The sequence below is a fragment of the Delphinus delphis genome, chromosome 12, assembly GCF_949987515.2.
Source record: "Delphinus delphis chromosome 12, mDelDel1.2, whole genome shotgun sequence".
NCBI lineage: Eukaryota > Metazoa > Chordata > Mammalia > Artiodactyla > Delphinidae > Delphinus > Delphinus delphis.
In genome coordinates, this window is record NC_082694.2 from 15,724,893 (window position 1) to 15,748,237 (window position 23,345).

A 23,345-nucleotide genomic window follows, 5' to 3' on the forward strand; every position below is an offset into this window, starting at 1 on the left:
GGGCTGATGTCTGGGGTGTCCAGAGAGCTGAGCTGAGGGCTGTGGACAAAGGAAAGGTGACTTGTGAAGGGGGCCAGAGCAGAGTGACAGACCAGAGCAGGAACATAAGGGCTTGTGGGGGACCTGGATCAGCCCTAACTTAGCGCTTCTGGCCTCCTGTGGACTTGGTTTCTAAGTCTCTCTCCCTCAGTGCCTTTCCATCTCCAGGCCTTATCCCCAGCTGAGGTGGTGCTAGAGACAAAAATGTACATGCCTGCCCCTGCCACCCCCCGTCCCCCCAATCACAGACCCCTCTCCCCTCCCTGGGCCTTAATCTCATCTACAGCATGAGGACACAGGACAAGATGGCTCCCCAGCTCAGGGGTCCTAGGAGTCTATGACATCAGCCTTCAGCCAGAACTTGGTCTGCTTTCGTGTTTTCCCCCTGCTCAGCCCCTGCATCGGTGCTTGTTCTTGAGTTTTTGCGCCTCAGCAATGACCTTCTGTCCTTCTAGCTTCCAGGTCTGCTTGGAGGCTGGGCTTGATCCCCTCATTATCTCGGGACAAACGTTTGGCTCTTCGAGACCCACGTTTGCCTTTTATAAATTGTATCTCCTGGGTTATCATTTAGTCGAGTGCACTGCAGCCTGGGCACTTCTCCCCAAGGGGCACAAGGAGAGCTCAGCGGGACGGCGAACCTTGTAGGGCTGAGCAGGGAGGGGCTGGCGGGGAGCTGCGCGGGGGGGAGATAGAGAGGAGTGGGGAGGCAGCCCAGGTGGTGACAGAGACACGATCCCAGGCAGTGTGTACATGGCCCTGGGCCCTGGAGAGCTCGGGTGACTGGACAAGCCCTGGGAGGTTACCTAGGCCAACCACCCTGTTTCTCCCACCCCATTTTATTTATTTTATTTATTTTTGCAGTACGCGAGCCTCTCACTGTTGCGGCCTCCCCCGTTGCGGAGCACAGGCTCTGGACGCGCAGGCTCAGCGGCCATGGCTCACGGGCCTAGCCGCTCCGCGGCATGCGGGATCCTCCCAGACCGGGGCACGAACCCGCATACCTTGCATCGGCAGGCGGACTCTCAACCACTGCATCACCAGGGAAGCCCTCCCACCCCATTTTAAAGATGAGGCCCAGCAAAATCTAGTGAACTGAAAGAAAATATAATTTAATCCCCCAAAGAAGGAGGAACTTGGTTTCTCTTTAAAGGATGGCCCATTAAATGGAATCATTTTGCTTCAGGAAGAGCTCACTTCTCAGGTGGTGTTTTTCTCCTTTTGTGTCACCGACGGGTGACATCCGCATTGTGGTCCATGGCTGTCTGAAGACCAGACTCTACGTCCCTGAAATCCTTCTGCTCCCAACGCCCCTCTCTCCCCTTAACTAGATTTGCACAGTAAGGAAACATCTGGGACAACTGAGATTAAAAGCACTTCAAGGGCCTCCCTGGTGGCTCACCCTCATAACGGAGGCCTCCTGGTGTCATCCGGACCCAGCGCCCCTCCACCAACTTCTCCAGCCTTCTCTCTTACCGCTGTCCCTCACACTCAGGAAGGCAAGAGACAACAACAGTACAGCCGTGCCTGTATGTGGCTATTTGAATTTAAATTAATTGAAAATTGATGACATTATTGTTAAAAATTCAGTTCCTTGGTCACACTAGTCACATTTCAAGTGCCCTTGGGGCTAATGGCTACTGTACTGAACGATGCAGATACAGAACGTTCCTATCATCACAGAACGTTCTATTGGGAAGCACTGGGTTTGATTTTTCTCTTACAAAGGAAGCCCTGATCAAGGAACGCTATGAGTTTTAGAGGGACCCAGGGTAGACTTGACCTATTCAGTGACTCTTCCAAGAAATATTGGCACCTACTCTATTCCAGGCCCTGGATACACAATAGTGGGCAGTTGTAGCAGTTGGTCCTTTGGAGTGAAAAAGCAACTGCTCTCAGATGTGTTAAGTGCCTGAGCCCAGGCTGGGGCAGTCGGGAAGGTTTCCTGGAGAAGGGGACATGTAAGCACAGACCTGCAGTCTGAGGAGGCACTAGTGAGGCTGAGTTGCTCTCCAGACCATGTTCTTTTTGGCCCTCTGGGTCCCTTATCACAGACTGTCCCCACTGCCTGGACTACTCCTCTCTTTTTTCACCAGGGAGGGAAGGCATGAGACTAGTCCCCTTAAAGTCAGTCCCCCAGCTGGGACTAAGCAGAGTCCCTGTTGAGCCACTAACTCCCGAGCTCTGCGCTGTGGCCTCTACTTCACCTCCCACAGGCCACGTGGCTTCAGCGCTACATAAATTCAGTACTCGGTAAAAACAGGGCTCCTCCAGAGAAGTCGAACCTCGACGTCTGGTGGGGGATGCAGGAGTCTGACTGTCTGCATTACCAAACTCAGGTTCTGCGGCTCACCGCTCAAAAGCCAATAATTTGAGAGGCAGGCGTCAGTAGAAAGGAAAGTTACTTTAATTAGAAAAGCCGGCAATCTGGGGAGAAGGTGGATTCATGTCCAGAGACCAACTCTAAAGATTCTGCTCAGCCATGACATTTTTTAACGGGAAAAATGAGGGGGAAGAATCTCAGTGAATCATCGAGGCAGGAGGTTGGGTTCTGCATCATTCTCCGTTGAGTGCAGACTGGCTGACTCTTCAGGTGTCATCTTGCCTGTGTGATCTGCCTGCAGGATTGCTAAGGGGGCAATTGTGGATAGACAGTCATTTTCTAACTGCTTAATTCTCTATTCTTACTTCTTTTAATTTAGAAAAAGAATCAACAAGTTAGACAAGGCATGGTGTGCATTCAGGAGAGATCAGAAGTTCGTTTCAACTGCTTAGTGATCTCATTCCTATAATTAGGTTGTTTTAAGGTTAGAGGGGAACAGAAATGGGCAAACAGGAAAGGGACGAAAGAGCTACTTTCAATTCCCCACCGTCAAATATCATTCCATTTCTACGGGACTACGGGCGACGGTCTATCTTCTGTAACTTCTTCACGCTGACAGAGGGCACAGTATTCTCAAAATGGAAGATGTCAGCCTGGGTCTGAAGCATCTCTTTGCTGACAGTTTTACTTGCCCGCTTACATATACGGGCAGAGCAAGCTACAATCATTTTGACGCCCACAAAGATACAGAACATTATGAGCAATAATGTTAATCCTGTTCTCTTGAGGCCAGTTCTTGGAATTGTACTAGCCATAGAGTCAGTACTGCTCAAGACGGAGCAGCTTATGTCATGGCTACAGTATGGTCATCATACAGTTAGCATTCTTCCTCTGGTGGCAGTTACAGTATCTGTAAAACAACTCAGGAATGTGCATCCAACACTGAGTCTATGACACTATTGTCCTAATCATTAACTGCTTGGTTTAGTACTGGGTTGCAGGGAGAACTGCAGGGTTCTAATCAATTCCATATGTACCCTGAGGCCCTCCCCAAGGTGGCCCCCCCACATTCTCCAGCCCTGAGTTCCTACCTGAGTCAGCCTGGGGAAAGTGTAGAGTGGCCAGTCTCATCCACCGCCTAGAGGGAGCCAGGGCTGGCTAACTGAGCAGAGGGAGGCTGTCTTGGGGCCCCATCCCCACATACGGTGAACAGCAGTGCCCACCCCGCTCTTCCTCCTGGTGCCCTGCTGTGTGAACACTGAAAGCGGCAGTTCGTTGACTGGAATTCACATGCATGTTCATTTGGGAAAGAAGGACCAGAGTGCAGCCCATTAGGTCCTGCACTGTCCTCCCCTTCCACATGGACGGCTTCACTCAAGCTTCCCAACCATAGGATAACTCATAGGGACAATTATCTTCACCTCTGTTACAGGAATTAAGGTCGGGAGAGGGTAATTTGCCAGAGCCGGCAGTGGTGAAGGCAACCATCAACGCTCTCACCCCAGCCTGGACCCCATAGCGTCCACCCAGCCTCGTGTTTGCATTGTGTCACCGCTTGTCCGCGGGGCCACCCTCCCTCACCACCTCCCCGGGGCTCCCTTGCTCCCACCCCGGCGCCCAGGGCCTCAGGGGGATCGGGAGCCTCCCCTCCCGGCCTGGGCGCGCAGGATCTGTCGGGGCAGAGCCGGGACCCCGGCCAGGGGCAGGAGTCCGAACCCTCCGTGCCAGCCCGAGCGCCGGCAGCCGCTGAGCCGCCCTTTGTTTCGCGACTTCTGCGGAGTCACGGTCACATGCGCTTCCGGCACGGGGTGTTCCGGGCGCCGCGCCAGGGCCCGGGGACGCCCCCGCCCCTCGGCCCAGCCTGCGCGGGGCCGCCCTCCTCCGCTCTCCCGCCTGCCCCGCCCGCCCCGCCCGCCCGCGGGCCAGCGGCCTATCTCCGAGCCCCCAGCCCTGGAGCCTCCCTCCCCGGCCGCGCCGGTCGCGCAGCTGTGCTCCGATGGCCTCTCGTCTTCTCTGAACTCCGCGTGGAGCCTTCCATAGCGGCCTGGCGCGTTCAATACCCAGATATTAACGGGGGTCCGCCCGTCTTCCCTACTCCAGACACCAAGGGCGCAAAATCAGGCGCCTCTCTCCCCGATGGATCGCTGTGCGGTAAATGGGTGGTGGTCAAGTACCGAACTCCATTCTTGTCGTTTCATGGGGTGGCCGTGCAACACCAAGCCTCTCTCCTCCCCCACCCCGATTCCCACAAACAGAAGGAAACAAAACTGAGCCACCCGGGGCGGCCACAACAGACCATCTAAGGGCCAAGGCCCCAGTCAGGGGCAGAAATGGGGCTGGCTCCTCTGTCCTGGCCTGGCCACCACTGCTCCGGCGCTCCCGGGCCCAGGCTGTGCCCTGGGGCACTTGCGAACCTTGGCGCCTCATGGAGGCCATCTCTGCTTCACTCAACGGAATTCAAGAATTCATTCAACAGATACTTATTGAAAGCAAACTTATGTTCAGGGCGACCAAGTTCCTTCCAGATGCCAGCCCCGTGTTAAGCCTCCTCCAGAATGTGAGACGATTCCCTCTGTGTAGCAGCAGTGCCCTTACTATCCCCCTGAGGCTCAGCTTCCCAGAGGAGGCCTTTGTTCAGAGCAGCTCGGGAGGCCATGCCTGGGGGCCGGGAATGGAGGCCCTGCCTGTCCCGTGCTTCCCAGTCTTGGAGGTGCAGCAGGGAGTGGCAGTGCCAGGCTCTGGGTGAGCATGGGGTGGGATCTAAGGGACCCTTTCTGTCTCTGGGCGACCCTTCCCAATGCCTCTCAGGGAGGCCTGCAGGGAGGGACTGGGGCACGGGATGGGGGGGCGGGGGCTGGCGGGGTGGAGACCTGGGAGAGGAGAGGGAGACAGCCCGAGGAGCAAACTGTGGAACCGGAGGCCGGGGTGCACGTGCGCTGTGGCGTCAGGGCTTGGTGGGGAAGAGCAGGCAGGTGAGCTGCCGGCTGCCGCTGTGTCTGTCCACGAGTGGTAGGGGGTGCTGCAGGTAGTGCTGGACAAGGCGGCCACGGAGGAGAAGAGCTGCACGGGGAAGCAGGGCATCCATGAGCCTCATGCAGGGAGAAACTTCCTGAGGGAGCTGGGGGGCTCTGGCGAGGGAGCTTGTTGACATTTTTCTAAATATTTTCCTTCCTGTTTGCCCCATGAAGCCCCACTGCATTTTGTTGCCCAATTCCAGGCCTTTCCTGGGATGGCGCCCGTGCGCATGTTGTTGGCCGGACTCCTATTTCCCAGGCCAGATGAAATAACTTTGAGGCCTCTGCCCGGGGCCTTCCGTGTGGGGAGCTGAGTGGTGACTGTCTCTAGTTTGCAGCCTAGCAAGTGCTGGGTGCAAAGTTGAGTCCTTGGTACAGACACGAATCTGGACTACCTGGGCCCTGCCCTCCTCCCAGCTGGGTTCATACAAATGCCCCCACCTGGGCCCCATGCAGGCCGGGCTCTTCAGGAGGGGGTGTCTCCCCCAGAGCAGACTGGGCCTCTTCTCAAAGTGCCGGCTTCTGGGAAGGAGTTCTGGGCGCTGGCCACTGAGATTTCCACCCACTCCAGAAAAAGGCAAAAAAGGGGGGTCTTCCCCAGGGCAGTGTTCCCGGCTGGGCCCAGGGGCTGCTCTGCTGTGTCTTCCCCTTCAGCCCCTACCTCTTGCAGTACCCACCTCCTCGTGGTTCCTGCCTTCCTGGCCCAGGGCGTAGTGGCGCCCGCCATCCAGCCGGCGGATGGGAATGTTGAAGACCCGGCCGTGGAGAAGTACTGCCAGGGTGAAGGGCTGAGAACCACGAGGGCCTGAGCTGGGGCGCACGGTGTAGGCCCCGTTCTGGGGAGGAGAGCCCATCGTCAACCTCACCTTCCAGCTATAGCCCTGACTCCGACCCCTGCCCAGCTGCTCCTGCCGGCTCAGCCAGCCTCAGTCCCTGGGCAGAAACGGTTTCCCAAGAAGGCGCAGGGGGCCTGAGGTGCCCCACCTTTTGGCGTCGCAGCAGGGCACTCTCAACAGCATGGCGGTCACAGTTCCCTGAGTACCAAGGCTGGCCCAGCAGATCGCCTTCCTGTACATACACAGCGGCTCAGCGATGTGCCAGGGCACCGGATCGGGGGTGGGAAGCAGAGAACCCCCGGGTTGCAGTTATTCGTGCTCACGGCCACTCGAGCAGAACAAAGATGTGTCCGCGCCTGGAGCTGCACACACGTGTTCAGTGGTGGACACCCACCCGAGAGGGCTTCTGGGTAGGGACTTGGGCTCTGCTCCCATGGGCCTCCCCCACCAGCCCTCTCCCAGCCCCTCCTCACCTCAGCAGCTGAGGCATTCTGGGTGGCAGCTACAGAGCAAAGAGAGGCTATCCTTCCTGCCGGAAGAAGCAGATTATAGCCCTGGGGCTGAGAGGGGATTAGGCCAAGGAGGCTTGGGGCCCAGCTGCGAAGGTTGGGGAGGTCACAGAGGGCGTGCAAAGGCCTGAAGCCCAAAGCGGGACACCCAGTGCTTCACTCCCCCGCCCCAGGGCTCTGGTAGGACCCACCGGCTAGGCCACGCGTGACCTCCAAGTGAGGAGTGATTTTAAGGTACAGGTTGGGAGCTTCCTGATTTGGTGCAGATCCTGCAGAATGCCCAGGGGGTCCTCTGAGACCTGCTCTCCGCTGGAGTCAGAGCTGCAGGGACCCCCTCAGTGAAGCGGGATGTGGGGGGCTGGGAGGCAGTCTGAGGCCCGCAGGGGAGGCCCTGCCAGAGGGCTTGGGTTCATGCTGACAATGGCGGTACTCACCTTTAGAGGTGGCATTCGACGCTCCCTGGCACACAGGATGCTGGGTCAGAAGAGCTTGGCCCTGCAGGCCTGCTCCTTTGGGCTGGAAGTCCTACCCTGAGCCTCCCTCTCTCCCTCCCCGCTCAGCCCACCACCAGCCCAAACCCCCAGCCTCTTACATTCTGAGCTTCCTGGGGGGCTGTGGGGGGCCTGTGGGGAGCGAATTGGGGAACAGAGCTCAGGGGCTTTACCTCCTTCAAAAGAAAAAGTCCAGTGACCCGATCCTGGAGATCCCAGGGTCAGGGCTGGGAAGCCTGGGTAGGCCCTTCAGGCCCCCAGCACACACCTGCGGCACTCACCTGGGCCCCACTGATGTCCTTGGTAGAGGGACTGGGGGCCTCAGGACTTGGGAGCTCAGAGTCTGAGGCAAGGCCGGGACTAAAACAGAGAGGGCAGGCTGAGCTGAGCACCAAGCGGGGAAATCCGGGTGACCGGGGCGGGGCAGGGGACAGCTTCTCTGCAGCCTGACTTTTGGGGAGCCCTTCCAACCAGGCAGAGCACTGTCCTGGCTGCAACAGCTGGGAAGCGCCCCCCACCCCCCAACCAAGCCCTTGCTCTAAGGGGGTCCCCTCCTTGTCAGGCACTGTGTGGGGCAGCCCGGACCAGAGGCGTCCATGTGGGTGTCTGAAGGCAGATGTGTGATGGTAGGGGTGCTGAGAGAGGACAAGGGCAGGAGATGGAGCCAGGAGACTGCATCGTGCTGCCTCTGGGCAGCAGAGGGCCTCAGGGCAGGATGGGGCGGGGTGGACGGAGGGAGGGAGGGGTTCACCTGGACTGGGCTCACAATCTAGGTAAATGTCCTCCTCGGGCTTCTTTGCTGGGCCCGGCACCTAGGGTAGGAAGGGGCGTATGAGACCCAGGGTTTGACCAGTGAGTGGGAGGGAGGACGAAGCCATCACTTGGGGGAGCTACTGGCACCTCACCCCCCACCCCCACGGCGCCGCCCACAAGGTGGACCTGGAATGATTGAAAATGCTCCTTTGCCCGGAAGGGGGCGCCCATGAGCACCTCCCCCGTCCTGTGCTCAGAGAGAGTGAGCACCCAAGGGGAGCTCTGAGCGAGGCCCTCCCCAGAAGGACACTAGCGGACGCCCTGCCAGGGCCTGTGGCAGAGGGGGAGAGGCTTGGATTTAGGGATATTTCCTGGCCCTCCCAGCTCACCCATCACCACCACCACCACCAACAACAACTTCTTAGCCAGAATCCTAGAGTGAGGGGCCACTCACTGCCCGGTCTGGTGCACCCAGCTCTGGGAGGAAAAGGAGAGACCCACCAGCCAGCAGCAGCAGGGAGAAAGAAATTCAGTGAAACTTAGGCTGGAAGAGTGGTGTATCCTTGGAACTTCTCTGAGGGGATCCTCAGAGACAGCTGTGAAGTCCCAGGAGAAAGCCATCCTCACCCCCGATCGCCTTACTTCACACCCCCGGGGTGCCCCCCGCCTGACCCAGAGACCTCAGCAGGTGCAGCAGGGGCCCCGGAGTCAGGGACTCTGTGACCTCAGGCAAAGCATTACGTGTCTCGGGGCCTCAGTCTCCTCCCCAACTGCCTGCCTGGGGGGGAGGGGATTGGCAGGTAAAAATGAGGAACAGCTGTGGCGGATGCAGCGACCGGACAAAGCATGAGATCAATGTAAGGCCAGCTCAACTTTCCCCCGGCCCCGACCTCATGGAGGTCAGGATTCCCCTTCTCGGGGTGGGGAGTAGGTGGGCCTCGGAAGGAGAGAGGACATCCCCATTACCTCGCCTCCCAAAGGGCCAGCTCTGCTTTGTGGCCTCCGGCGGGCTCCATGCTGCCTTGGGCTGTGGGCACAATGCGGTGGCGTGAGGGAAAATCAGGTGGGGGGCTATGGAGGGGAGCTGCGGCATTGGGAGGGCAAGGCTGGCCGGGGTGGGAGGCAAAGGGACTACGTATATCTGTGCAGCTTGAAAAACACTACAACACAAGCGTTAATGTGCAAAGGAGGCGACTCTCCTCTTTGCCTCTATTCTGTGGCTCTTTCTTTGGTGTGAATCTCTCCCAGTTTTACTTTTTATTCCAATAAAATATACGATGAAAGTGGTAGCTCTCAAAGCCCACAAACGGGATCCTGGCGGGGGTGAGAGCTGGCAGCGGCTGGCAGCCGAGTGAGGGATTTCTCCCCTCTGTAGGCAGCGAGGGCTGCACAGGCTTTAGGGTCCGGGAGGGGCAGCGGAGCTTCAACCCCCCCCTCACCCCCACCCCACCCCCGCTCCCCTCTCCCGGCTCAGGCGAGAAGGGTGAGTCTTTGGTGATGCTGATGGGGAGGGTGCAAGGACCAGGCCAGGCAGGTGGGAGGAGCGACTGTTAACGGGGCTCTGGCTTCTGACGCAGCTAATTTTTCAGGGGCCTCCTGAATGCAGACGTGGGGGAATCTTGCAAATGAGATGCCTCTTAGATTTACTCACTGGGAAATGGTAGCCTGGGGTGGGGCAGGTGGGGAGGTTGTTCATCATCTCGGGCTGGGGCTGCGGTGGCGGTGGTGGCGGTGGTGGTGGTGACATGGGAGGGCCCAGGGGGCCAGAGTGATCTGGAAAAGACCCCTGAGCATTGTGACCCGGTGGGCTCCTCCCACGTAGGTTCCAAATTTCTTCCTGCCCCCCACCCAGCCTCTGTTCCCTCCTCCCTCCCTCACTCCCCTCTGTGCTCTCTGGCTTCCCGACAGCCCCGTCTCCATGGCAACTGGAGGCGGCCAGCTTCCCTGCCCCCACCTGGCCGAGCCTGGGAGCTGTCGGGGTGGGATGCCAGCAGCAGCCGGGGCTCTCCTGGCATCCCTACCCTTGCTCCGAGTTGTGCTAGGATCTCAGAGGGGGAACGCCAGGCCCCAGGGACCCTGTCAGGCCTCCTGCTTTCCCATTGTTGCCTTGGTTACACTGCCCCTCCAGGCTCCTCTCCCCTTCCCACTCATCCTCCTTCCCTTCTCCCCTCCCTCCCTCCCTCCCTCCCTCCCTTCCTCCATCCCTCTCTCTCTGCCCAGCCAAGAGGCCTCAGTGACTGCCAGCTGAGGCCTCCCCTCGCTGCCCCAGGCCAGACAGAGGGAGACGAGGCAAGGCCTGGGCCCTCTTCCCTTGTGGGGACCCTCCCATCCTGCCTGACCACCTGACCTCCCTGCCTCAACTTCCCAGCCCTCACCCAAGTACAAAGAGTCCTCCTGAGTGCCAGGAAGGTGGGCGGGGGCTGGGTGGCGGAGCACAGCCTCACAGGGGAGCAGCTCATATTTATCCTCCTCTTCTTCCTCCTCCTCCTGGGCTTCTGGGAAGGGATGCTGAGCACAGGGAGGACAGAAGAGATGCAGGAGCCGTGGTGGCCGCTGCCTCCCCCCACCCCCACCCCAGCTCCGCAGCTGAACTTACCCTGCGTCTCCTGGTCCCTGAGGCAGACAGAGGAGATGGGCAGGGGTCATCTTTTCTCCAAGCAGGGGAGTCTGGATGGGAGACTGGTGAGACTGTCCTCATATCCTCATGGCCCAGTCCCTCTCTAGCACAATGACTTACTCTCTCTCCAAAATATAATAAACCATCTGCACTCTTACAGTGGCCTCAAAGGAACCATTCACGGTGGGCCTTTCCAACACTGCAGCAAGACCAGTGAGGCGTTTTGGAGATAGGGGGGTCTCACAGCCTGTTCCACCTATGCCAGTCCCCACCCCATGCATCCCTAATTCTGACCGAGACAGGTGGGAGAGCTAGGGCCCAGTGACTTAGCAGCACCGGACTATAATGGGCAGGAGGTGTCCAGAGTCCTCAGGGGAGACTCGACTTGCAGGGGCTCCTACGCATCTGGGGGTTGGTCACTTACCTGCACATCTTGGGGGTGGAAGGTGTGGCCCCAACCTGCAATCAGACTCCAGTCAGCTCTGCCCAAGGGGCCCTGCGTTTGTGTCAGCCAGACCATGCACAACCCTGGGACGTTCACATCCATGACGGTGTGGATGGCGTCCCCTGGAGTTGTGTGACGGCAGCCTGGGACCAGGGCAGCAGGAGGAAGCGTCTGGGGGCAGAGCTAGTGCCTGTGGGAAGCTGGCAGTGGGGGGCCCTAGTGTTTCCAGGGGGTGGAGGTGCATGAATAGTCTCACTGGGCATGGAGGGCCCAGGCAGAACCAGCACCGCTCTAAGGATGCTGGTGCCCAGGAAAGGGACAGCGAGGTGGAAACAAGAGAGGAGGGCAGAGGAAAGAGAGGAGCCCAAGGACTCACCTGGCCTTGCTCCTGCTGAGCTTGTCCTGGAAAGAGTCAGGGAGGAAAATAAGGGGGTGGTCAGTTCAGGTGGGATGTCTCTCCCTGCCCGGAGTCCTGGGCCCCAGGGGTGGGCAGGTCTGTGCACCTGGGGCTGCCCCCAGAACCAAGTCTCACCATGGCCAAGGTAAAGGAGCTATGCCTCCCCAGGGTCCAGGTTCTGCCACAAATGGCCTGGGGACAGGGGCCCTATTGTTCCCATCATTTGCATCGTGCAAGCACCAGGAAGGTGGGCCTGCTGTGGCCTCCAGCCCCAGACCAACTTCGTCCATGCCACTCCCAGGGCCCAGCCCTAGCTCCCCCACCACTGCATCCCACAGCTGCAGCTCCTGCCCCCTGCCCCACGGGAGGAAGAGCTCCCTCCTCAATGCCCAGGCCCGCAAGGCTGGACCAAGGGCCCCAAAGCTGCCTGGTCAATGTCGCCTCCTCCCAGAGACTCAGACTCTACTCAGGATGAGCCAGACCAAGCCCTTTCCCAGTTCACAGAAGACAGGGTATTAATGGCAGATCCAATTAAAAACAGGAGACCATCCCTGCAGACACTTTTCTTAAATCCTTTGTGCCTGCTGTCATTTGCTGGTGAGTGATGATCAATGATCAAGGAGATGGAGGTTAGTGAAAAGCTCAGAAATACACACTTATATTGAGTCTGACAGCTTCCTTTCTTGGTGGATGTAGTTCAGTAGGTAGTTATTGAACATCCACTATACACCAGGCACTGTTCCAGGTGCCGAAGGTGCTGTAGGAAAGTTAAACAGGCAGGCATTACACATGAATTTCCTCACTGGATTCTCACAATAGCTTCATGATGCAGGTCCTAATTTTATCCCTGCTTTGCAGACGAGGAGAATGAATGTATTAGTCAGCTCAGGCTGCCATCACAGAGTACCACAGGCTGGGTGGCTTAAACAACAGAAATTTATTTTCTCACTGCTCTGGAGGCTAGAAGTCCAAAATCAAGGTGCTGTCAGGGCTGGTTTCTGGCGAGAGCTCTCTTGCTGGCCTGCAGATGGTCAGCTCCTTGCTGTGTCCTCATATGGCCTTTCTTCTGTGCATGCAGGGAGAGAGAGAATTCTGGAGAGAGAGAGATTTCTGATCTCTTCTAATAAGGACACCAGTCCTATTGAATCAGGGCCCCACCCTCATGACTTCATTTAACCTTAATTACCTTCTTAAAGGCCCCATCTCCAAATATAGTCACACTGGGGGCTAGGGCTTCAACATACGAATTTGGAGGGAGACACAATTCAGTCCAGAGCACTGAGACTCTGAGAAATGGAGTGACTTTCCCAAGGTCATACAATTAGTAAGTGTTGGAGGTGGAATTCAATCCAAGGTTTGCACAAACCCACAGCCTGTGCACTAACCACTGAGCTTCCTGTACCTCATCTAGGATTGGGTCCTGACCCTCCTTTCCTGTGATGGAATTAGAAACATCAGTAATCACTGGTTTCCTTAAGGAGCCCATAACTTCCCGGTGCTCTGTTACCCGGGTGAATTTTGGAACTCTGACTTCTGAGAAGTGTTGAGGCAAAAAGAAAGGGCAGGGCCTGGTGTCTGACTCTGTTTAGACCAGGGAATGAGGGAACACAGAAGAGGATCATGAATATAAGATCCTTCCAGGACACTGTAACTTTCCTGTGGTTATCATTTTGGTGATGTCCTGGCTGTTGGCACAAAGGAAGAATGAAGGCCATGAACTTGCATCTTTGGAGGCCATGGGGCTGGGGGAACTGGGGACAGGGTCCAGGGTTGGAGCTGGCCACAGTCTTCAAAGGCCACATGATTCCTGAGACCTGCAGGCAAACGGACACTTAAGAAGCTATGAACTCAGCCATAAAAAAAAAAAAGAAAGAATGTCATTTACAGCAATGAGGATGGACCTAGAGATTATCATATTAAGTGAAGTAAGTCAGACAGAGAAAGACAAATATCATATAATGTCATTTACATGTGGAATCTAAAAAATAGTACAAATTGGGAGTTCCCTGGCGGCCTAGTGGTTAGGATTCCGGGCTTTCACTGCTGTGGCCTGGGTTCAATCGTGGCATGGCCAAAAACAGAAACAGAAAAAAATCTTTAAATAAATAAATAAAACTTAAAAATAGTATAAATGGGGCTTCCCTGGTGGCGCAGTGGTTGGGAATCCGCCTGCCAATGCAGGGGACGCGGGTTTGTGCCCTGGTCCGGGAAGATCCCACATGCTGTGGAGCAGCTGGGCCCGTGAGCCATGGCCACTGAGCCTGCGCGTCCGGAGCCTGTGCTCTGCAACGGGAGAGGCTACAACAGTGAGAGTACAAGTGAACTTATTTACAAAACAGAAACAGAGTCATAGACATAGAAAACAAACTTATGATTACCAAAAGGGAAAGAGGGGAGAGGGATAAATTGGGAGTATGGGATTAACATATACACACTACCATATATAAGAGAAACAACAAGAATTTACTGTATAGCACAAGGAACTATATTCGATATCTTGTAATAAACTATAATGGAAAAGAATCCCCTAAAAACTATATATACATACATGCACACACATATATATGGCCAAATCACTTTGCTGTACACCTGAAACTAACACAATATTGTAAATCAACTATATTTCAATAAAAAAGAAGCTATGGGGACTTCTCTGGTGGCAAAGTGGTTAAGAATCCACCTGCCAATGCAGGGAACACAGGTTCGAGCCCTGGTCCGGGAAGATCTCACATGCCACGGAGCAACTAAACCCGTGCGCCACAGCTACTGAGCCCACGTGTCACAACTACTGAAGCCCGCGCGCCTAGAGCCCATGCTCCGCAACAAGAGAAGCCACTGCAATGAGAAGCCTGCGCACCGCAACGAAGAGTAGCCCCCAGTCACAGCAACTAGAGAAAGACCGCGCACAGCAACAAAGACCCAAAACAGCCAAAAATAAATAAATAAATTTATTAAAAAAAAAAAAAGAAGCTATGAAAAGTCATTGGGGTGGCTTAAGGGGGGCCCATTTGGTGTCATGGGAAAAACTGTGCAAAGAAAAACAAAGAATCCAGGCTTGGCGTCAGGGACAAGAATCTCCTCCCGACCTCCACTCCCCAGCTGACCTTTGTTCCACATTTGGGCCATAAGGCAGTGGGCAACTTCCCTCACCAAGGGGACCTGCTGTCAAAGTCAGCAAGATGCTCTAGACACCACCCCGCTGCAAACTCCAAACTGAGTGGGTTTCCCAGTCCAGACTGCCCTTGCCACAGCCACCTCCTCCTTCTGTTCAGGGCTTTGCATAGGTAAATGCCAGGGCCTGGGTGAGGGAAAGAGCCCCAGGCAGAGGGTGGAATCCATGCCTTCTGGGTGGGGGCACTGACCTGGGCAGATCGGGGAGAAGGGGATGAAAGGAGGCTTCCTCACAGCTTTGTGTCACCGCAGCCAGCCCTGTAGCACCGTGCTTCCTGCTGATGGCACAGGCAGATTTGGACAACCTCTTTCTCCATCTTTGGCACAGGACTGTTTTCTGTACAATCATAGCTATTCCCTCGGGATGAATTCCTAGAAATGGAATTACTGGAAACTCACATTTCAAAGGTTCCATTGCCCCATTGTCTGGCAGCACCTGAGTGCCAGTTTTATGGTCCTTCCATAGCACACAGTGATTCTCCACATTTTCCAGAGCTCAGCTGCTGATCTCCAGTAAGAACAGGCCATCGTTTTCAGGCCCAACATAGTCTAAACCCACCCTAAGAAAACAAACAGCTCTCTAGAGCAGTGTTCCCCCACTTGCATGATCACAAGAATCAACTGGAGGGCTTGTTAAAAGTCTTAGTTTCCCAGACCCTCCCTGAGAGCTTAAGAATGGGATGTTCCAGGAGGGAAGTGGGAATCTATATTACTTTAAACAAGCATCCTAGATCAATCTTATGATCAGTCAAGTTTGAGAAACGCTGCTCTAAGGGAAACGTTCTGAGAAGATGCGACTCCTAGGACATCTTTAGAATCACACTCAGCCTTTAGCTCATGGGGAACATGGGGGTGGCCAGCAGAGAAGAAACATGACACAGACCCTACGCTCCAGGGGACCCTCCGAGTGATGGAGAGGCCCCAGGAGACATTCAATCTCTCTGTGCTGCAGTCTCCCCCTGTGTAAGTGGGGGTGGGAACAAGGCACTCCTTGCGGCGGAGGCGCTTCTCTTGAATGAGATGAAACACGTGAAACACACAGCACATGTGCGGTAAATATCAGCTCTTCCTGAGTAGGTGGTACCACGGTCCATGGAGTTGCTGCCAGCAGACAGGGAAGGTGGCCAAGGCTGGCGGGGGTCCCCGGTGTGAGCGACGTGGGAAGCATTGTGAACAGGAGGGGGTGATTTCTGAGGACCTGATGGAGGACAGGTAAGCAGGCTGTGGCCAGAGGTCTCAGAGGTGAGAGAGTGCAGGCTGCGGAGCAGGGGATGCTGAGGTGTGGTGGCTGGACCCCTAGAGGCTGAAGGTCTGCCATTCCCACTGGCTGTGGATCACTTCCTGTGTTTGGGGCCACTTCCACCGTATGAATCCTTGCCTCCATTCACAGAAGCCAGATGAGGCCTTCCCAGCCTCTCTTACGGCTGGAGTGCAGGCATTCTGCCAGTCAGATGCCCCCATGCTGGGCTTTGTATCCAAAGCAGGCACCAAGAGGCATCCATCCGGGACTTCCCTCGTGGCGCAGTGGTTAAGAATCCGCCTACCAATGCAGGGAACACGGTTCGATCCCTGGTCCGGGAAGATCCCACATGCCGCAGAGCAAATAAGCCCGTGCGCCACAACTACTGAGCCTGCATGCCACAACTACTGAAGCCCACGTGCCTAGAGCCCGTGCTCCGCAACAAGGGAAGCCACCGCAATGGGAAGCCCATGCACAGCAACAAAGAGTGGCCCCCACTCGCCGCAACTAGAGAAAGCCCGTGCGTAGCAACGAAGAACCAAAGCAGCCAAAAATTAAATAAATAAAATAAAATAAATACATTTATTTTTAAAAAAAGATGAAGAGACTCTGTCTCTTATTAAAAAAAAAAAAAAAAAGAGGCATCCACTCTAGGGAGGAGGTGACAGCTATATCCTGTTTCCAGAGGCCAGGGAGGCTGAGATCCCAAGTGGTACCACCCAGGGCCAGGATCAATAGTGTTGGCCCAGAGGTGCCTCCACTAGGCCAGCTTGGCTGTGGCCTTTGAGACATTGTTCCTGGCTGGTTCTCTGGTTCTCCTGGAGATGTGGCGAGCTACAGAATATTTTTAATAAATTATTTTCCAGCCTAAACTAGCTAAGGTTGGTTTCTCTTACTTTCAGTGAAGAAATCTAACTTAGGGACACAGCATCAGTGGGATCATCACATGGATACCAAGAAGGCCAAACTGTGAGGCCAGGTACAGGTGTCTCATGGGAAAGTGGGACCAGGTAGAAATGAGTATCATAGCTTTACATTTCTATACTCTTGGGCCTTTTATATGACGAGCATTAATTAATTTTATAATTTAAAAATATCAGTCAGTACAGATTAAAAGGTAAAAAGAAGAAGGAAAGAAGAGAAAGAAGGAGGGATGACCTGGATTTCAACCACGAGGAAGCGCCAAGAGAAGGACAGCCTGGGAGAAGGTAGGGCCCTGGGAGTGGGGGTCAGGGCCAGGGGGAGTTCCGGGGTGTGGGCTGGGGCCACCACAGGACAGCCAGGTCCCCTAAGCCAGGGAAGTAGGGGGAAGAGTGGGGGGAAAAAAAAGAAGCATGCTGTTAAGACAAGGCTTCTTCTCCGGGGAGAATGGGAATCCATCGGGGCAAGTGGCAGGGGTGGGGTCGAAAGAGGGAAGGAGAACTTTCTGACCATGAGTTCAGGCCTCAGAGGATGGGGAGGGGAGAGCAGGTCCTGTGAGGGGTGAGGGAGAATGAATGAGTCCTCAGGCTATTTTGACCTGAGCAAGTAGTCAAGTTAGAGGCCCAAGAAGCTCCTCGGGAGGGGCCTGAGGCCAACCGAACTGTCTGTGACTGGCTTAAATTTAAAGTCGGGGACCATCTTGAAGGAAGGTGGTTGAGAGGAGGGAGAGAAGCGGTCCCCCAGTGCTGAGAAGCGGAGGGCAATGTTGGGGCTGCTTTAGCGCAAGCTGGCAGAGGTCCCTCCTCCTCCCCGCCGCCGCTGCCCTCGCAGGCCTGCTGACTCAGCTTACTCTGGTGGCAGCTGTGACACGCGACGGAGGGCTGAAGCATGGACGACACAGACCAGCCTCCTAAGAGGGGTCTCTGGCCCCTGTCCCCCCTGGTGCACGATCATGGATTGCTGCAGCTTCAGAGGTTTGTGACAGGCTCTCCTTCCATCTCTCTGAAAGCAGATACAAAACTTGGTGTGTGGTTTGTGTTTTTCTGGGGGGCAGTGCACGAGATTTCTACAGATTCGCCAAGGGTTAGGGTCGAGGCTGAGGCTGGTTTTCCCTGGCCTCTAGGGTACAGTGCACAAGCCGGCACTGCCCTGGTCCCCTCTGCCCCTGCTGGGGTGCTCCGTCTCTGTCCCACACAGCCTGCCCTTCCCTGTTCGGGAACTTGCTCACAACAGGTTTGTTCAAGATGTAGCTCTGCCTGGAATCCTTGCGTGGCCCTCCCCACCATGGCTCCTTGAATGGAGACAAAGGCTTCTTGTTGCCTGGTAAGATCAGCCCTACCTACCTCTCCAGCCCCAGCCCTTCCATTTTCTCCCCACAGACTCACTCACACTCACCTTCTCTCTGTGGTTCCACCATGACTAGGCCCAGTTGGCCCATTCTGCACTCTGTTGACTTAAGGAAATTTCAGGTGGAAGGAATTTAGATATTTATTGTCCTTACAGAATATGACAGAGAGAAAGCACTCTTAAGTATAGCAAAACACAGAAATTCCCTGGTGGTCCAGTGGTTAGGACTCTGCACTCTCACTGCTGAGGGCCTGGGTTCAATCCCTGGTCGGGGAAATAAAATCCTACAAGCCACGTGGTACAGCCAAAAAAAAGAGAAAAGTATAGCAAAACACAGTAAAAAAAAAAAAAAAAAAAAGAGAGAGAGAAGAAAAGAAAGAAAAAAGGACTCTCTCATAGGTATGTTATACTTTAAGATTTTTTTTTTTTTTTTGGCGGTACGCGGGCCTCTCACTGCTGTGGCCTCTCCCGTTGCGGAGCACAGGCTCCGGACGCGCAGGCTCAGTGGCCATGGCTCACGGGCCCAGCTGCTCCACAGCATGTGGGATCCTCCCGGACCGGGGCACAAACCCGTGTTCCCTGCATCGGCAGGCGGACTCTCAACCACTGCGCCACCAGGGAAGCCCTACTTTAAGAATTTTAACCAACCCCCACAAAGTCCACTCTCATCGACTCTGCAACAGGCAATCTTCACAGATGGTGCAAGCACCTTGTCCCCCCCCAGACCCCAGCCCTCTTCCTCCACCTCAACTCCTTATCTTGCAGATCACCAGAGCTCCTTTAGGTGTCTTTAAACGTGATGCATCAGCCCACTGCTGAGATTCTGCCCTTGGGAGAGCCCAACAGATGTCCCAGTAGCAGGAAGCCTGGGTAAGATGGGGGCAGGATGGCTGCAAACACTTATGATAGTTCCTGGCTCTGTTCATCTCTTTCTAGTCTCAAACAGTCTCCTTACCTGGGGGCTGTGCACTTGCCTTTCTTCTGCAGGAACACTCCCGCCCCTTGCCTCCCTCTTCCTTCAGGCCACAGCTGAAGTCACCCTCAGCAGGGGTCCCAGACCACGGCAGTCTGTCCCCACACACTCTCTGGGCTCCCACCGTAGTTAAATCTATGGGTACATTTCAGGGCTAGACTGTGGACTCCCACTCAGCTGTAAGAGCTCTCAGTGGGTAGCAACTGTGTCTGTCCAGTTCACTGCCAAATCCCAAGTGCCCGGCCCACAGCTTGGCACAGAACAGGCTCTCGAAAAATATTTGCTGTAGCTGCACATTCAAACCTTACTCATTCTTCACCGCCTGCTCAAAGACCCCACCTCCCGCCGAACAGCCTCCTCTCTCTCCTCTGAAAGGCCCATGGCTTGCTCCTAACCCCCGCGCCTAGGCTGAGCAGTGTCCTGAGGCCCTTTCCCTGTTTATCTGCTTCTCTAAATGCAAATGGTTATCAAGGACTCTCCTCTGGGTACCTTTGACCCTGCCCTCACTCTACTGGATCCTTTCCTCTATTTACCTTAATGAGTGGAGTGGGGGGCATCTATTCTTCCCCCCCACTCTCCCTGCACTCCACCCCACCCCACCGCGCCCCCGCCTTGGCCAGATGTAGTATGGCCCTGCTTAGGCTTCTTCCTTCTTCAGCTCATATCCGGAGAGCCAGGCATCCCCTGTTGCCATTGCTTCCTTGTTCCTTTCTCTCAGGACTGATGAGCAGAAAGAGTATGGACAACTGGCCTGCCTTCTACCCTCCCCCTAGGAGAGACCTGGCGCTGCCCCTCACGGATGTGTCTTCATCTGCACATCCTTCCTTGATAGGTGTGGAGAGCCCTGAGATCACCCTCCCCACCTTTACCAACGGAAAAGCTGAGACCAGAGTGGAGGTGGATGCTGGGCCTTGGGCCAGAGCCATCTAATTATGTACACAAGACCAAAGCCCTCAGTGCGTCCCACCCCGTCGTCCCGGCGGCTCTACGGACCTGAGCGGTTGTTCCATCGCAAAGGGCGGCCCCTGGTGGTGAGAAGAAGCGTGGTGGCCTGTCCCTCACCCCCTAGACTGGCTGCCAGAGGAAAGGGTGTGGCCTGCAGGACCACCGGCAAGGGCTTCATCCAGTTGTCGGTGCAAGAAAAAATCAGCAGAAATCTGTGAAGTCCTACGCAAATGAAAGATTAGAAAAATATGTACAAACAGTATTCAAAACCTTAAAGATAACTTCAACTATAATTCCACTATAGGTGGAAGGGGTTACTAAAACAATGAATTTGTTTATGGTTTTTAAATGCCAGTTTAAACAAACTTTTATTGAAAGCATTCGTGCGCTAAGGCTCTCTCTCCCCAAATGGGAATCTTGCTGTTGCCTCAGGATGTGTAACCAGTATAGGTGCAGGTACTTTCAAGTATAGAATATGTATGTTCCTGAGTTGCTCCCAAGGCCCTGAGGGGGAAAGAACCCAACTTTTGGGGCACCTTACCCTTAGACACATTTTCCGTCATGACTTCATAACACTGCCCTGTTACTTTAACTGCACCCTGCTGGCTGGATCTTCAGGAAGCAGGGATAGGCATTAAATGGCTTTGGCATATCCTTGGGCAAGTCACACAGGCTCTTACTGATTCAAGAGTCTGGTGCTAAGTCCTGGAATGCAGGAGAGAATGGGCTCTTATAAAGACTGCACTGATGGGGCAAGGGCTGTCTCCAAGTTTCTATGGTAACTATCTCTCGTCTCTAGGGGCAGAGGGGCTACTTAACAAAAAGCTGGTTGTCTAGTTACTGAACCCAGGTTTGGCTGCTCCATATTCAGAAGCCAATAATTTGAGAGGCAAGTGTCAGTAGAAAGGAAAGGTGCTTTAACCAGAAGAGTGGGCAATCTGGGGAGAAAGTAGACTCGTGTCCAGAGACCAACTCCAAAGATTCTGCTCAGTCATGACAGTTTTTAAAGGGAAAAATGAGGGGGAAGAATCTCAGTGAATCATCGAGGCAGGAGGTTGGGTTCTGCATCATTCTCCATTGAGTGCAGACTGGCTGACTCTTCAGGTGTGATCTTGCCTGTGTGATCTGCCTGCAGGATTGCTAAGGGGGCAATTGTGGAGAGAGAGCTAGTCATTTTTTAACTGCTTAATTTTTTATTCTTCTTTTTATCTAGGAAAAGACTCAACAGGTTAGAGCATAAGTCAGGAGTTAGTTTCAATTGCCTAGTGAACTCACTCCTGTAATTAGGTTCTTTTAAGGAACAGAAATGGGCAAACAGGAAAGGGGCAAAAATGCTTTCAGTCTTTTTTTTTTTAAATTTTAATTTAATATTGGAGTATAGTTGATTAACAATGTTGTATTAATTTCAGGTACAGCAAAGTGATTCAGTTATACATATACATGTATCTGTTCCTTTTCAAATTCTTTTCCTATTTAGATTATTACAGACTATAGAGCAGAGTTCCCTGTGCTCTACAGTAGGTCCTTGTTGGTTATCTATTTTATATAGACCAGTGTGTACAGGTCAATCCCAGTCTCCCAATCTGTCCCCCCAACCACCCTTCCCCACTGTTTTCAGTCTTAACAGAAATACTTGGAAAACCAAGCCTTTGAGAACTTCCCAGGCAGCAATGGACATGCTTAGAGACCACCTAACCAGTACATATGACCCCTACTCCAGTTACCAAAGGGAAATCTGGGCGTTCTACTTTGAATATCCTTTCTAGAGTTGTTTCTAATTTTTCCAAGATTAAATTTAGGAATATGTCTAGGAAGCAGCTGGTCTCCACCCAACTACAGAAGAATAAACTCTCACTGACATTACAGGGTCGTGGCTATACCGTCATAAACTAAGTATTTTCCTATCTACCTTGATGATCAGGGTCACAGCAGTATATGGCCAGATCAGAAAGTGTAAACTCTGAAAATGGGGTTGGAGACGGAAAGGCCAATGTGTTGCTGGCCACTGTGGTGTCACTGCTCCTGATACAGGTGTAACCTGAATCCTCACTTGGGAGCCAGAAATCAGCTGAGAAGAGGCTTCAGGAGAGAGACTGCCCTGGCCCCGGAAGGTGGGTGAAGTGGGGCCTCAGCACTGCTCATCCCACCAGACAGGCTGGACCCTTGAGCTCCTGATTGGCACTGAAGGGCTTGGGTAAGTCCCTGCTGTAGTGTCTCAGTGGATACTTACGCGACCCGGGAAGTTAGGACAAGAGTCCTGGCGCTCGACGCTGAGGTGTGAGCACTTTGAGAGCCAGCATACTGAATGAGAGTGCCCTGGTTATTACTTCCGGTCGGCGCCTCACTGTTACCTGCCTCTGCCATATAAAGCTGATGCCTGGGCGCAGGGCGCTGAGAGCGGTCACACAGCGTGGACCGAACATCCTGACCTATACCCCAGAACTCGAAGGACCCTGGCCTTCCCTGGGCTTCTCCAGGAGACCTGCAGGCCACACAGAGACCCCAACAGTCTTAGTCCTGCCTCAAGGTCCGGGCTGCTCCTCGCTCCAGGAAAAGGGAGTTCGCTCCAGGCGATGGAGGAGAGGGTCAAGGAGGCAGACTCTGCGTCCCTCCAAGGCAGCTGGCCCAAGCGTCCACCGGCCATCCCCTTCCCCGGCAGTCCCAGCCTGGTAGGGAGGGCGGGGCTCTGGATCGCTGAGAAGTGCTCGGGCCGGCGACCCCACGGTGGAGCAGTGTGTGCGGGGGCGGGGAGCCAGGCTGCGGGGAGAGAAGGGCCCTCTTCCCCACAGCAGGGGAGCCCACATCCCGCACCGGTAAGCCCACCTCCCCAGACGCTGACTTCCGGTCGTGAGCGCCACCCTCCCCGAAGCCCCGCCCCGCACCCACTGCCTGCTGGGATCTGTAGTTCGTGGGGGAGGGACCAACGCGGCCGGTGCGCGCGTTTGTGTCTGTGTGTTTGTGTGTCTGTGAGTGTGTTTCGAGGTCCGCTGTGGCGTCTCTGTCCTCCTGATCTCTCCCCCGAGGACCCACTGGTCCCGGGCTTGGCGCAGGGATCGCAGGCCACCGCTCCCGAGGTCCCGCCCCGCGGCCCACTCTTGCTGGGATTTGTAGTTTGGGCCTGGGTGGGGCCGCAGGTCGGGGGTCCCACCTGGGCCCGGCGTGGTACCATCCTTATTCCTGCTTTTTCCCGCGTGCCCTGGATCTGGACAGTAGACATGGCGCGGTGTCGCAACTCCAGCCGAGCTCCCCCTGGCCCTTCCCCCGGTCCGCCGCCCCCGCGATGTACATGCCGGCGCCTGGAGGACAAGACGCTAGATGCTAAACTGA

The 23,345-nt window shown here is 55.0% G+C and overlaps 1 protein-coding gene and 1 long non-coding RNA gene across 2 annotated transcripts; both read right to left on the reverse strand.

Annotated features, from left to right (window-relative positions):
• Positions 1-4,308: 4,308 nt before the first annotated feature.
• On the reverse strand, positions 4,309-11,126 carry SH2D6 (SH2 domain containing 6). Its single transcript, XM_060026362.1, has 13 exons — positions 11,004-11,126; positions 10,338-10,470; positions 9,614-9,635; positions 8,929-8,989; positions 7,961-8,021; positions 7,491-7,569; positions 7,311-7,341; positions 7,153-7,177; positions 6,910-6,987; positions 6,683-6,738; positions 6,358-6,441; positions 6,051-6,209; positions 4,309-5,419 (listed from the first exon to the last, which is right to left on the reverse strand). Exons 1-13 carry the CDS (start codon positions 11,124-11,126, stop codon positions 5,120-5,122), a joined length of 1,212 nt encoding a protein of 403 aa, XP_059882345.1. The 3' UTR covers positions 4,309-5,119.
• A 5,864-nt stretch (positions 11,127-16,990) lies between these two features.
• On the reverse strand, positions 16,991-22,830 carry LOC132435277 (uncharacterized). The gene is made up of 3 exons (XR_009521508.2): positions 22,249-22,830; positions 20,067-20,240; positions 16,991-17,755 (listed from the first exon to the last, which is right to left on the reverse strand). It is a non-coding gene; the product is annotated as an uncharacterized lncRNA (long non-coding RNA).
• Positions 22,831-23,345: the final 515 nt, after the last annotated feature.

Excerpts from the sequence above, each read along its gene's own strand:
- SH2D6 (XM_060026362.1), bottom strand. The coding sequence starts at position 11,126 with ATGGATGTGAACGTCCCAGGGTTGTGCATGGTCTGGCTGACACAAACG. Across the intron at positions 8,990-9,613 it reads CCCCAGGCTACCATTTCCCA|CCCAAGGCAGCATGGAGCCC; the intron begins GTGAGTAAATCT and ends TTGTGCCCACAG. Across the intron at positions 7,570-7,960 it reads AGATTGTGAGCCCAGTCCAG|TCCCGGCCTTGCCTCAGACT; the intron begins GTGAACCCCTCC and ends TCTCTGTTTTAG.